This window comes from Heliangelus exortis, chromosome 6, assembly GCF_036169615.1.
Source record: "Heliangelus exortis chromosome 6, bHelExo1.hap1, whole genome shotgun sequence".
Lineage (NCBI taxonomy): Eukaryota > Metazoa > Chordata > Aves > Apodiformes > Trochilidae > Heliangelus > Heliangelus exortis.
Window position 1 is genome coordinate 19,586,726 of NC_092427.1, and position 15,000 is coordinate 19,601,725.

Below are 15,000 nucleotides of genomic sequence, written 5' to 3' on the forward strand. Positions count from 1 at the left end.
AAACATGACCAGATCATATCTTCCCCCCCACCCCTCCCTTCTCCCCGGGCCCGGATCCCTTCACTGCCGCCTCCCCTCATGGCACAGGGAGGGGCAGGGGGGTTCAGGGTCAGTTCCCCACACGGTGTTTCTGCCACTCCTTCCTTCTCAGGGGGAGGACTCCTCACATTCTTCCCCTGCTCCAACTCGGGGTCCCTCTGATGGGAGAGCCCTTCACAAACCCCTCCGAGATGAGTCCTTCCCATGGGGTGCAGTCTCTCAGGAACTGCTCCAGCCCGGGCTGCCCACAGAGTCACGGCTGCTTTGGGAACAGTCACCTCCTCTGACACGGGGTCCTACACAGCTGCAGATCCACATCTGCCCCTCTCTGCAATCCTGCACAGGCTGCTGCTTCACATCTGCCACCTGTGACACGTCAGGGGCTACAAATCCACATTTATCCCACCATGGTATTTCAGGGACTGCTTCACCATGCAGTCATGGGCTGCAGGGGCACAGCTGCCATCTCACCATGGGCTGTGGGGAAATCTCTGCTCAGGCACCTTTCCCCTTCCTTCTTCACTGATCTTGGTGTCTTTTTCTCTGGCATTTCTCTCTCATTTCATCCTCTACTCTGCTCTGCAGGTCCTTTTTTTATTTTTGCAGTTTCATTTTCCCTTTATTGAATATGTTACTCTCAGAGGCACATCCAGCTTCCCATATCTGCTCGGCCTTTGGCAGAAGTGGGGCAGGGATTGGAACCAGGGGAGCTTCCAGCAGCTTCTCACCCCTGTGGCCTCCCTGCTTCCAGAACACCACTGCACTAACCCAAGACAAGCTGTGAGAGACTACTCCAGAGCAGCTTGCAAAGGAGGCAAAAGAAGGGATAAAATGAGGCAGTACCAGATTATCTGATATCAGTTTCTTTTACTTTATGGTTCTCTAATTGCTTCATTGAGAGCATTTGTTTCTCTGCTCTGATCTGTGTGAAGTGTGGTATGTAAGCATGGTAGGAGGCAGAAGGGAAATGGAGTAAGTTTGTTGTGTAGAGTAATTACCCTTGCCCAGATATTACTATGAAATATTAGAGCACCAAATGGATGTCAGCTGCCCAGAGAATGGCCTTTATCAGAGCACCCCTAGCAGTTGCCCAGAGGGACTGATACGTGGCTGATGCCCAGAACCTGCTTCAATGTCTTCTTTCCTTCTGTGTCTCTGCAGCTCAGCCATGTGGGGGCCGTCTGAACTCCAAGGATGCTGGGTACATCACCTCCCCAGGGTACCCTGATGACTACCCCTCCCACCAGAACTGTGAGTGGGTCATCTACGCACCTGAAGCCAACCAGAAGATCATCCTCAACTTCAACCCTCACTTTGAAATTGAAAAGCATGACTGCAAGTAAGAGCCTTCTGCTTCCTTTTTACTACTGAGTCACCTCTTTCCACTTTTGCCTAGCAATATGGGCCTCATGCCTCCTTGCCTGTGAAAACAAGCACCATCCTGGTGCCCTTCTAGTGCTCTGTCTCATTGCTTTTCAGTGGCAACTGTGCCTCTTCCAACAGGGTGGTTGTAAGATGCTGCTTGAACTGATGGTTCTTAACTGGGCCTGATACCACCTGATAGTGAAGAGCTCATTGGCTTTCAAGCTGAGTTTGACTTGGGATAAAAAGCAGCTTGTTTTTCTCTGTCAAAGTGGCCTCAGCGTCCTTTTAAATGTGCTGGGAGAGCAGAGCAATTTCCTGGCATGTAACTAGGCCGAGGTATGGCATAGAGAGCCCTAGGGCTGGAGACCCAGGCTAGGGCCATGTGGGGCTGGGGGATGACGGAGTCCAAGCTGTTTGGGCTGAATTTGACTGTCCACAGTGCTAGCTTTTTTTTTTTTTTTTTTTTTAATCTTTTAAGAGACTTGGAAACAAGATGTCTGGGAAAAACAATTAACAGGTAGTGAAAAATAATTAACAGCATCAAAGGGCACCATAAAAGGTTGAGTTAATAACATGGTCTCAGCAGACATATAAACTTGTGCATTTAATCTGGAATCCATAGCCACTACAGGGATAACTGAGCTGTGAAGAAGCTTGGTGTCTCCTAAAACCTGCCTCACACAGCAGTCTTGCCAGACACAGTAAACCTGTTGATTAAAAGGGGGTTATATATGGAGAGGGAAACTGTTTGCAAAAAGGGGAAGCATTTGTGGGGCTGTAGAAGCAGTCCTGTGGAGAACAAAGAATTGAGCATGGATTTGATGATGTACTGAAGCTCTACTGATGTGCAAAACTGGATCCTTGGCTAGTGTAAATCAGTGTAGCTTCTCTAACTCTAATGAAGATGTGCTGATTGATGCCACTGGGGATCTCATCACCCCCTTACAGATAAAGCCTAGGCCAATAAGGCTTTGAGCACGATGAACTCTCCCTGAAGTTAATGTGTGTGCAAAGCATTTAACACTTTGCAGAATCAGGCCTGTGTTTAGAGAGGGAGTAAGGTAGAGAAAGGCTTAATGTGGGCATAAGATGGCCTCAGCAGTGCACATGAGAATGGTGATTTCTATCAATTTTATTATTGCTTGTACAGGTTGACTATTACTGCCTTCTCATAGCTAATGGAATTCACAGTAGTAAAAGTTTTATAGGCCTGTGTTTGCAGTCAACAGAGTATGAAGTACGTATCAGGCAGGGAAATGTTGTGTGCAGGGTAGGGATTGAGCTGGGCAGAAGGAACTCCAGCTTCTGCCTCTTCAAGGTCTTGGGCAAATGAAGCCCAAGAACGAACGAACAAAAACGAACCCCCTGGGCACCTGCTTTTTCCTTCACATGTGTGGAGCTGTCAGTTTTAGCTCTGGGCACCTTGGAAAATTTTGTCATGTTTTGCTGCCTGTGTGAGACCCCCTGTGAGGGTCTGGTTGCCAGCTGCACGTGTCAACCAGGAGTACTGAAGATGTTGTCCCTTTGCTTCTTTCTACTCTACCATGGCAGATCTTATGAGTGGCTGCTATGTGATCTTGCCCTTTCTCTTTGTGATGTGTGTGTATGCAGGGAGCCTTTAGTACAGCAGAAAGGTTTGTGCTGGAGGAGGAGTTTGGTCCCTCATGTGGGACATAAATGGTGGATGGTTTGTCAGTCTCTGATTCAGTTTGTCTCCTGAGGTAACATTGCTCTCTAGAAACCAGTTATTAACTTCAAGCCTCTCCTGAAAGTGAAGTTTGCTTGCACCTCTATCCCCTCAGCTGTCACCTACGTGCAAATAAAACAGGGTTCAGCTGCAGTGCTGAACTGCCAGGCTTCTGCTGGCCCCAGGTGTGAGCTGGGAGCCAAGCTGACTTTTGGGTGCCAACTCCTCAGAGTCAACACTGCAAAGTAGTGGGTTTGAAAGAACCCCATGGGCAGTGGTGGATAGGAAGCATAACCAAACCAATGAAAACATTACATGATAATATTACATGATAGGAGGGAAAGTTTTTTTTTCTAAGTGACCTGCCAGAAGGAGACAATTATTAGCACCATGTAATGCTTAGGCATTAAGCAGAACTAGTAGGTGACCATCTGTAGGAAATCTCACCCAAGTGTTAGATGGTATTTTATGAAGAAACAAAAGCCTCATTGCAGCTGCAGGTGGGAGCCTTAACAGGAACAGGAGTTCAGCACCAAAGAAACATAGATGCAGGGCAGAGCCCTTCTTTTGGCATCTGATCATTGATATAGAGCCCATTCACACAAAGGTGACAAGCTAACAAACCCCATCGTGGCACTCTGTCTCTGGGCAGACATGGATCCTCCTACTCTGATATTGCTACTTGGCAGCTCTCAGAGCACGAGGGGGGCTGTCACTGCTTCCATCTGCCAGAGATAAACACCATAAACCCACTCTGTTGCGTAGGGCTTCAACATTTTGTTTTACCTTATTAGGCTAGAGTTTCTCCCTCTTAAAGCATAACATTTACATTCCTGAAACCCATTCTAAGGCCTAGAAAAATATCTGCAAAACTCTTTTTAGTTTTACTGTGTGCTTTACAGCCTTCCTCCTATCTGCTTTAGATTTTCCTTTGGGAATAGGAGGCATTTCCTCCTGTGTTTTGTTCAGTACCTGGCACGCTGGGAAGCCCTGTGGAAAGGCCAATGATTTCCCCTCACAGGGCAGCTGGTTGGAAAGGGTCTGCATACCTGGTGCTGCCCAGACATCAGAGCAAGAACTGGCTGCAGAGGGAAGTTTTAGCAGCCAGAACTCACTGCCTGGAGGTGAAAGCCTGAGCCAGGATGGATGCAGAGATGGCAGCCAGGGGCAGCTTCTCAGGGCTGATTGTTACTGTTGTTTTCCTGGAGGCACATTTGGGCTTTTGTTTTTCAACTGTGTCCAGCTGCATTGAGAAGTTCCACTGTCTACACCAACATCATGGAAAGAGTAATTTGTTGTAACTGCAGCCCTAGAACGTACTCCCCCCCCCCCCTCTCTCTCTGTCTCTCTCTGTCTCTCTCTCTCTGTGCTTCATCTGTGCTATGAGGAAGCCATGCCCTTTGGGAAGGCACTTCAGGTTAAGAAAATTTGCCTTCTGCTGGTTGTGGCTCTCGTGCACCAGCACAGGGGGGATTCCTGTTGCCGGGGGGTAGACACACTGTGACAGGGAGCATGGGACCTGGGTCCTTCTTTGTGCTGTCCTGCAGCCATGGGGCCACAGCAGTAATGGCAGAGCCAAAAGGGGGAGTTTGATGCTCAGCTAAAAGATCTGCCAAAGTATTCAGAAGTAAGCCTAATAGCTTGTCTGCTGCTTGCTTCTTCCTCTCTGTGCTGCAAGCACAGCTATTTCTTGGGCACTGCAGCCCTGCACCATCAGAATCTGCTCTTTGAACAAGTGGCATCCAGTGGAAAAGAGAATGCTGCTGCTGCTGCTGCTGCAGCAAAGTGTCTCCACTCACATGTCATGGCAGTAGCTGGGCAGCCTTCTGCATACCAGGTTTATTTGTGATCCCAGGAGTATCACAAATAGGCATGCAACAGGGGTGGTTGTTCCCTAGCTCACACACTTCTGTAGTCAAGCTGTCTGAGCCTTCAGAATTGCTGCTTTTCTGTCTGTGCTGCTTGCTTGGAAAATCCAAGTCAGAAACCTCAGGTCTTTGTGAATCACTGCATTTATAACCACCTTTTCCATTTATGCCTCCCTCTCATTCCCGGGCTTCTCTTTGGACCATTAGAAACTCCCTCCCAAAACTGGCTACTGACTACCAGCCTCAGCTGCACTTGGCTGCCTCTGCCAGAGGATTAGGCTGGGCAGAGCTGCTCCTGCCTGCCAGGAGCACACCCATGGCAGCGGCCTGCTGCTTCTGGGCTGTGACAGAATGCCCCCTGCTCCCTCTGCAAGCAGAAGACCTGAGCCATAGCATCTGCACCAGAGGAACGTTTTTTTTAAAAAAAAGCCCAAACAGCGTTTTTTTCTGTAGCTCTTTCTGACACAAGCTGCAACTGGGTTGTCATCTGTAGGATCCGTGCCTGGGGAGAATTTGGGGGATTGCTGCTGTGTGGCTCGTAGCCCCCTCTGGTGGCACATGCCCAACGCTGGCAAAGGTCTCTGCAGAAGCCCGGGGCTCCTAGAGGCAGGAGCTGACAAATTGGGGAGCTTCACAGTCTGGCTCTTCCTCCTGACTTTGCCACCCCATGTCAAGCCCTGGGGGTTTCCAGAAACAGGAATCGGGGCCACTGTAATGAGGAAATGTATGCAGCTATCACAGTGGTCTCATAATGACCGTGGTGCTGTCAAGAGAGTTGAACCAATGTTTATCCTGGTGTGTGCTGGAGCCTGGACAGGCATGGCAGGGCATGCCTCTGCTCCCAGCCTGAAGGGCAGAGGGACCCAAGGTTTGGCAAGGGAAGACACCATCCACCCAACCCCCATCTTGCAGAGTTCTGTGTGCCCTGGGACAGTGGCAGTAAGGTGCTGGTCTTCCCTGGTCAAATTACAAAGGGTGTGGGGGGGACACACAGGCTTGCATATCCAGTGAAGGCCTCTCTCTTGTGGCAGCATGGCTATCTCCTCTGCTTCCAAGAAGCTGAGTACTGGAACAAAACAGCTCTGCTTCCCTCCTGAGGTCCTGGCTCCAGTCCCTGGTTCAGGCAGTGAGTGAAGCTGCAGCTGCCCCCAGTGCCCACAGACCAGCAGGAAGCTGTGGCTGCAGTCTTCAGCCTGGCTCTGTTGATGATCTCCTTCAAACAAGAACAAAATATTGCAAGAAGCCATGCTTCAATCAGTGAAAGAGTAGACAAGACAGCAATTATGGTCAGCTGATTAGTAAAGTATGCATAACTAGCTTATTAATAAATATTTTAGAAACAGTGCATTTCTTGAGATTTGGAAAATGCTTAAAGAAAGAGAAACATTTGGAGCACTAAAGAGTGTCAGGGCTGGGAAGGATTCTTTGCTGGAACACAAGGGGAAGTGACTGCATCTCCTGCAACACTGAGAGCCAAGCTTTAATTTTGCACAGAGGAAGTCAAAGATGAAATGTCAAGAAAGGCATTTGCTTGCTCATACATTTGTGGCATGGGTAGCCAGAAGCAAAATTTCTAATGTACAGGAAATATTCCAGTCTGGGTAACATGACACTGCAGCTCAAATTGTCTTCAAATGAGCTTCTACTGTTTTTTAACTCTGTCCAGCATCCGCTGTATGGTTCATAACTCTGGGCAAGCCCAGGTCATTTTCCAAAATGTAACATCACAAGGTTAGTTGTGATGGTGTTAGACCAGCACAGAAGTTACCAGCTCAAGGTTGTTATGCTCTCTCTGCTGGCTCAGTGACTTTGCTTCCCAGTGCCCTGGAGCCTCTTCCTGGGGGGAGAACCGGCCAAGTCCAGGCTCTGCAAAAGGTGATGACCCCACAGGCATTCTCCTGGGGTCCCTTAAGTCCCGCCGGCTCATCAACATCCGCTGCATAGGAATCAGATCTGATTTTGCACCTTGTTTCCTGTTGGCATGAAGACAAATTCAGAGCCATCTGGTGACACTGGGAACAATAGCATTAGAGATAGAGACCTCTCCCCCTCCTTCCTGCTAGTGAGGAGGAGGAGCCAGTAGTGTACTCCCTTCTTACTCAGACTTTGCCGCCAGCAAGGGAGGAAGTGGGACCCTTGGGTCCCCCACAGCATCTGAGGAGGCAGCAAGCACAGGGCTGGCTGTGGGGACTCCTCTCTAACTGTGTTCAGAATCCAGCTAAAAGTGTCAGAGACCTGTAGCTTTTGCAAGGATGTAGTGCATGCCATGCTCCAGCTCTAAGACCTTGTATCTTTGGTCACCTTGCTTAGAACAGATGCCACAGAACAGCAGCAGAGCAATCCCACTGAATGGCCTGATGATAACCACAGTGTTGAGATGCTCGTGCTTTCAGCAAAAGCCCAAGGCTGTCTTTCCAACAGTGCTCCACTGCTCTTGGTGACACTGTTCAGGGAAACACATTCCAAACAGCTGGGCCTCAGGAGACTAAATGTCTGGGGAGATACGAGTCTTGGTCATTTTTTTTTACCCAACACAGCCTGGTTAGAAGTGCTCTTCCATGTCATATGTCTGCTGTCTAGATGTAGAAGTTAGAAGGTTTAGTGAATATAAGGAGAGTGACAGAATTACCCTTTTTGAGTTAAGGACAGATGCAAAGGCCTGTAGAAGCAGCAGGATGTTTTACCTTGATTTCTGCTCTGGGCTTTTAATGAGTAACTGCCTTAGCTACATGATGCCTTTTAATGGATATCATACCTATTGTCAGTCTGCAACAGAGGATTGGCAGACTCACTAGCAAAATCAGGGCTGGGAGTTGTGAGATTCAGGTTCTTGCCCCTCTCTGCTGTTAATTTACTGTTCTTGCTTTGGCAAATCACTTTAGATTTCCCAGCCTATAAAGAAGAGAAGACCTGGGCACCTGCCAGCATCAAACCCAGTCTGGGTAACAACAGTGCATTGCACACTCTCTTTCCAAGGCTGCTGCATAGCAGCATCACACAGGAGCAGGTCAGAACATTGCAGATGATGTTTGGTTCATTCCCAGCCCTCTCTGCCTGGGTATGAATTCTTCAATTAAATATTAATGCAAAATAAAAAAGAATACAATGAAAATTGCAGACTGAAAACTGAAATAAATTGTGGTTGCTTCTCCCCAGAGCTCAGCACAAAGCTCATTTGAAAGAATCAGGGGAGCTATGTTTTTAGTCAAACTAGTTCTCAGTTTTCTTTAAATCAAGTGGCTGCACACCACTGTTGAATGGCAATGTAATAATACGTTGCAAACCACAGTCTGGTGATCCTGAAATTCCTTATAACTTAATAGCAGTCATGGTCCACTAAGCACAGCTAGGATGTTTCAAGCAGCTGTCTGATCTATCAGTTGAAACACGCCATGGAAAGTCTTCCTTGTGCTTTGCAGGTAGATCATTTGAAAAAGTGAACGACCTGGATTTTTTTGTTGGTTTTTTTTTTTTCCCTTCCTGAATTATTGGGCTTTATGTACAGTGTTGCTGAGCAATCACAGTCTAGTGATTGCTAGATCTAGTGATCTAGTCTAGTCTAGACATTATGGCTGGAGTGAGGAAAGGCATAACCCCTTTTTTTTGAGGTGGGATCTCTTTGTTAGACAGGCAGCCCTCAGCCCTGATGTGGGGGAGCTCCTGTGCTCAGCTCTGTGCCTGCTGCATCCCTGCAGCCTGCAGAGGGAAATGCTCAGCTGTCAAAAACCCCCAGGGAGCCCTGGGGCTGGGGTTGCTGATGGATGTCCAAAAAGGAGTGGGGAGCCACCCCCCCCCACACACACACCAGCAGCATGAGAGTTTGAGTCAAGCACTCAGTTTCTTGCCTCTTTTGTGTTAGTGTGAGGTTTCATTTACATTGTTATTTTGTGGAGAAAAGGGAAGGTGTTAACCTGGCTCTCACAAGTTCTGCCTTTGGTAGTGCTGATGTTTGGGTGATAATCATGGGCAGGAGCAAGCTGTCAGCAGAGGGGACTGACTTGCCATTCATCTATGTTCAGCACATCTCGTTGAAGTTTTTTGACCCACTTGATTTCCTAGGTTTTCTTTTGTGAAAATTTGATTTTTTTCTGCAGTTCAGGAGCAAAACATCTCTCTGTGTCTTTCAAATGTGGCAGATGGGGATTTCTTCAGATGTCCAACAACTCAATTGAAGGGCGCCTCAGGAGACCTCTCCCCTTCCCTGTCCCCCTTCTCAGTCTGTCTTTTTATCTGCAATCTGGAGATGTAAAGGCTATAGTAATAGAGTGTCAGAGGAAGTAATGGATTGATCACACGCTGAGAGAGAAGCCTGTTGCCTTCAGTGCAATGGAGCTGAACCACAGCCTGGAAGGGTGAGGGAGGCTTGTAAACACTTCATGGCTTAGCTGGCAGGACAAAGCAGATGCACTGCCCTGGCTGAGCAAGAGGGTGACACAAAGGGTTGCTTCAAATAAAATCTTCCAGTGGCAGTGCCCTTATTTGTGGGAGAGACAGGGATGTTCCCATCCCCTGGTCCCCAGAATACAAACCAGCTTCATGCAGCAGCCTTCTCCCTTGTCTCTGTCTCCTTCTCCCACCTTGGCATGGCTGCTTGGTGTGACCCCAGGCAGGGCTGAACTCTCACCAGGGGTATTGACCAGCAAGTGGCAAATTCCTCTCATACCCCAGACAGATACTGCTGCCTCCCAGACCTAGGTGAGAAGCTACCACTAGTGTGAAAGCTGATGAAGGTGTGAGATGTGCACGGTGCAGCACTTGCTGCTGTCCAGACATTGAGCACACTCAGTTGGCAAGGCTTGGCCCAGATGGCTGTTGAACTACAAGTGTCCATATTTTTTGAGGAAAAGGGGTTAGGGGTTGTTATGCTACATACACAGCGTGCAAGGAGGGATCAGTCAGGTTTGGTGTGCTGTTTGGCTCAGAACCCACTCCTACTACAAGCTGGTCCAGTCGAATTGTTGTGCAAGTGTCCAAAGAGTGAAGGCTGCAGTCCAGCCCTGTTGGTAAAGCTTTGTTTACTTCTGCATCAGCTAAGGCAGGAGCTCAGCTGTGAATAGGCTGTATCTGAGAAACTGCAGGGTCAGAAAGCCATCCCTTGGTGGGCTGGTCCTGGGGTGACCATTTGTCATTAACAAGGCATATAGGCAGCCAGGAGCATGAGGGTGGGCTGGCCAGCACTGTGTTCTTACAATCTCTTTTATACAGTTGGTGCCTAATGAGGTGTTTTGGGTTTGTGCTGCAAAAAAACAGTGCAAATGAGTGATATGTGGAAAGCTGAGCTGCAAAGCTGTCATCTGATTGCAGTTATTACCACTCTTCACAGTGTGTTGTGTCATAGGCCATAACTGATACTGTGCCAGTGAGGTGTGGTGGGACATCCCTTGCTCCATGGAGGGTATTGTCCCCTGGCAACAGAGCTGGCACAGCACAGCATTGGGGGTGTCCCCTAATCCTTATCAGCACCTTCCATCCTCTCCCCAGAACTTCAGCCACCAGGGTCAGCCTGGTCCAAACTGGTCTCTTTATACCGTCAGGGCTGTCAGGCACTGGGTCCCATCAGGAGATTGAGTAGGAGCCTGTTCACCTGTTCCCACCCCTACAAAATGGTCAAAGGAGCTTTTGCCCTCAGCCCTCTGCTTGCTTTGCTGCTTTTTCAGCAGTAAATTTTCCTCTTGTGGTTATCTTTTATTATATACATTTTTTTCTCTCTCTCAGTGATCGAGTGTTTGTGAGTGGTGACAGTAAAATGACACAGAAACTGAAGTCTGTTTTTTTCCACAGATGGATAGTAGCAGAAGGAGTAAAGCACAAATGCAGTTTCTCTGGTGTCCTGCATTTTGGGGCATGAAAAGGTTGCGAGGTGCTTCAGTTCCCTCAGAGCAGCAACAGAAGGCAGAATGCCATGGCAAGGGAGGTTGTTCTTAACATGCTTTATATATTTTATTCTTGGTTTCACCATTATTTCTCTCCCCCCCCATAGAATACCAAAGACATCTTGCAACAAAAGACCCCTGCAGCAAAAGATAGAAGGGTGAGGAATTTATAGACCGGGTTTTGGAGGCCGAAATAAAATTAAACAGCTATGTGCAACTCCAGCACAACAGCTTGCAGAAAACCCTTAAAGTGTACATTGGAACATCTTATTTTCTTAGATAGTGAATGGTTTTTCAGACATACCCCAGATGAGAGCACTTCTGTAATTCAATGCACCTTTCCACAGCAATCTGGCCGTGCAGCATCAGAGGGTGAACTGCAAAGCACGGGGGAGCCTCTGCTCTCCTGTCTGGGGCACCAGCATGCTAGGAGCTAAAATTCCCTCCTGATTAAGAACTTGCCACTGGAGCACTTTTCATCTACATCTTCCCTTTGCAAGGTGTATTTTGGCTACCCTATTCCCCCCCCCCCACACATAACTTAACAGTAACTGCTGAAAGACTCTTCCCATCAGCAGTGCTGGTATGAGGGTGCAGACAACATAAGGAGTATAAATAAAGGCTATTTGTTATTTCCACTTTTTTGTCTTCAAGGCATTTTTTATAACCTGTTCCAGTCTGTTAGTGTTATTTTCTCTGTTTCTCTCTCTCTCTTTTTTTTTTTTTTTTTTTTTTTTTTTTTTTTTTTTTTTTTTTTGACAGGATGATTTTTCAGTCAGTAAGAGTGATTTAAACTACCTCTGCCATCAGTACAGAAGAGCAATTAATACCATCCCAATCTGGCTGTGAGGAGTCTGCTTCCAATGAGGGCAGAGGAGGTTTAGTTGGCTAAAGCTATACAGGTGTGATACAAATTTCTTAGGTCTGTGCATAATTCTATATCAGGATCTGTGTCTATGAGGACTGATTTTCTTCTCATGCCAGAATAAATTAGCAGTGATTACCCTTAAAATGATGAGTTACACATGTGTAAAACCAGTTCAAGTCAGAGGAGAATCAAAGTAGTCTGTTGTATTTATAATTAATTACTTTGATAAGGACTGGCAGCTAAGATCAAACTTCATTGCTCTTGTTTCATCAGACAGCAGAGGTACTTGAATTTGCTATCATGACTATAAAAAAAAAAATAGTTTAAAAGTCTTCTCTAGCTTCTGCAGCAATTTAACCTTTGAAGGGTATGTCCTGCAGTTGCTCAAGGTTGTATAAACATCACAGAGAAGTTTTTTTGTCTTTTACAACATAACCACCCATGAAATAAGGATTTGGTTGGAAGGTGGTGTATGAAAGGACACGGTGATAGAAAAATTGACTAAGCCAGCTAGCATGTAATGGGCATTAATTCCAACCACCTGTTGATTGCAAAATGAACACAGAGTTTCTGATTCACTGATGATTAACCATCTCTATAATGCAGCTGCTATTTCATTTCTTAGAAACAGCCTTTTCTTAGAGGATTAACAAAACCTTATGCTTTTTATAACAATTTCTAGGAAAGAAACCACCTGCCACCTTTTCAAAGGGAACAATTGCATTTACCAGCCAATGTTCTGGCTAAGCAGGTTTGCCACACCTTCCCCCAGTATTAGCACCTGCTGAATTTCACTGAAATTGCAGTTTATCTACCTATTGTGAGCAGATGCATTTGAGACACTGTGACATAGGGCTCAAGCAGAGCAGAGGTCTCAAAGGCTCAAATCAAACTGGGCATTCCCAAATTTGAGATTATTTATCTAGGCCAGAATCCTCCCAACATAACATAATACATCTAATCAAGGCTGACTTCTATTCTGGGCTGTGCTGCAAACCTCCTGTGTGACCTTGGGCCAGGCACTCACTCCTCCTCCCTGCCTCCCCATCTCTCAGGGTCTCATGAGAATTCCATCATTATTGTTTGCTGGGTGTAGTCCTGAGCCCCATGAAAATGCCTCTATAAAACACCTCCAAATTTAAATGTTGGGTAAGTTCTGGGTAGAGCCTTGTGACTCAGTCAGGCCCAGCACAGGAAACTGGGCTTAGTAGCTGTGTGTCAGCCCTTACCTGCTTCAAGTGATAGCTCTGAGACAAGACTGAGAAAGCTGCCAGCTAGGTCAGAGTTTGATCTGGGGAGCCAGCCCTCCCTGGGCTGTAAAGCAAGGCTTGCACAGGTTCATGTATCAGGAAAACAGCTGTGAATATACACGTGATTTATTGTTCTTCTTTCTCTCCATCTCCCATAATGTCCTTGAAGCAAGTTTTAGTGGTGAAGGATTTCAGCATCTCTTAGTATTTGGGGCTGAGGGGCAGTAAGTTTGTTGATTATATATGGAGCAATAGGAGTCCCCAAACTGTGGTTTGTGCTGAACTCTGTGCCTCAAGAGAGCAGCACCCAGAGGAACCCAGTTCCTGAGTTGGGCACCTGGGAGGTCTGTGCTGGCCTCGGGGGACAAGCTCCATGGCCAGGGAGCTGATTAGCTGTATTACAATAGAAAAGGGCAGAAAAGGAGGAGCATATCTTCTCATGATCACTGCAATTTGGGCTTGTTTGCCTTTATTGTACCTTGAAGCCTGGTTTGGAGAGCCAGCAGCAAAGTAACTTAAGGAAAAAAAAAACTAGGAAGCATAGAGGGTTGACTGGAGGAAAAAGCAATCAAGCATGAGTAATATGGGCATTAGAAGTGCTTTATAATTAGTTTATAGAAGTTTTCTTAACATTAGCAAAGCACTTTCTACTAAAAATCTTTAATAAAAACACAGCAATATTTGTAAGCATTGCACATTTTCCATTTAATTTTATCAAATGGCTCCAATAAATGTGTCTAAGCAATACATTTCCTTCCTTTCTCAACCTCCCATTGCCTGGTCAGTGAAAACACTTCAGCTGTGCCTCCCTGCCTCAAAACTCCCTGGTGGAAACCTCTTTTTGAGACATTTTCAAACCAACAGTCTGTCCTTCCTACTCAAGCAATGGCTGCAAATACCCCCCCTGCTAGATGGGCAGCCAATTGCAGTCACCTTCCCTGCAAGAAGACTTGGTTGCTCCATTAACTCTGCTTGTGAGTTACAGATATTGCATCCTGCTGTCACATCTTTATGGTTGGCTTATTGGGACAGTGCCTAGATGGGGACAAATGACCCTGAAATGTGCTTGGAGATGGCAGCTTGCCCAGTGGAGGTAATGCCAGAGAGGTCAGCCCAGCACAAGAGTGTTGGTGCACATTGACTGAAACTATGGATTTGGTTATACGAGTGAAATGCAAATTGCTGGGCACTGGTCAAGACAGTCTGGGTGCCGTTGCTGTGTAAATATGTCCCACCCTGCTGTGCCTTAGTCTGTAATTATCTGGAAATCACAGAATGGTAGGGGTTGGAAGTGACCTCTGGAGATCATCTAGTCCACACACCCCTGCTAGAGCAGGATTCTCTAAAATAGATAACACAGGAACACATCCAGGCAGATTTGGAATGTCTCAAGGAATGTAAACTCCACAACCTCCCCAGGCAATTTGTCCCAGTGCTCTGTTACCTTCAGAGCAAAGAAGTATTTTCTCATATTCAGATTGAACATCCTATGTGCCAGTTTGTGACCGTTTTCCCTTATTCTGTCACCAGACACCCCAGAGAAGAACCTGGCCCCATCCTCCTGACTCCTACCCTTCAGATATTTATAAACATTGATGATATCCCCCCTCAGCCTCATTTTCTCTAAGTTAAACAGCCTAAGCCCTTAGCATTTTCTCACAGGGTGGATGCTTCAGTCCCTTAATCATCTTAGTGGCCTTGTGCTGAACTCTTTCCTTCTTGAACCAGGGAAAGAGTCCAGACCTGCACACAGCACTCCAGGTGAGGCCTCACCAGGGCAGAGCAGAGGGCAAGGATAAGCTCCCTGGTGACTACCAGGGGATGGCATTGGCCCTCTTGGTTGTGAGGGCACATTGTTGGCTCATGGGGAGCCCACTCTGCACAATGGCTCCCAGGTCTTTTTCCCCAGAGCTGTTTTCCTGCAGGTCAGTCCCTAACTTGTGCTGGTGCGTGGTGTTCTTCTTCCTCAGATGGGTACTCTACACTTACCTGTACTGAGCTTCATTAGGTTTCTCCCCACCCAGCTCTCCAATTTGTTCAGGATGAAATT

The 15,000-nt window shown here is 47.0% G+C and overlaps 1 protein-coding gene across 3 annotated transcripts in view; it reads left to right on the plus strand.

The window, feature by feature from the left end:
• NRP2 (neuropilin 2) overlaps positions 1 to 15,000 on the plus strand; it is a 94,111-nt gene that overhangs the window by 14,296 nt on the left and 64,815 nt on the right. For all 3 annotated transcript variants that reach the window (XM_071747015.1, XM_071747013.1, XM_071747014.1), the window contains exon 2: positions 1,201 to 1,378. In XM_071747015.1, the coding sequence (XP_071603116.1) occupies positions 1,201 to 1,378 (178 nt within the window). The remainder of the gene's footprint in view (positions 1 to 1,200; positions 1,379 to 15,000) is intronic.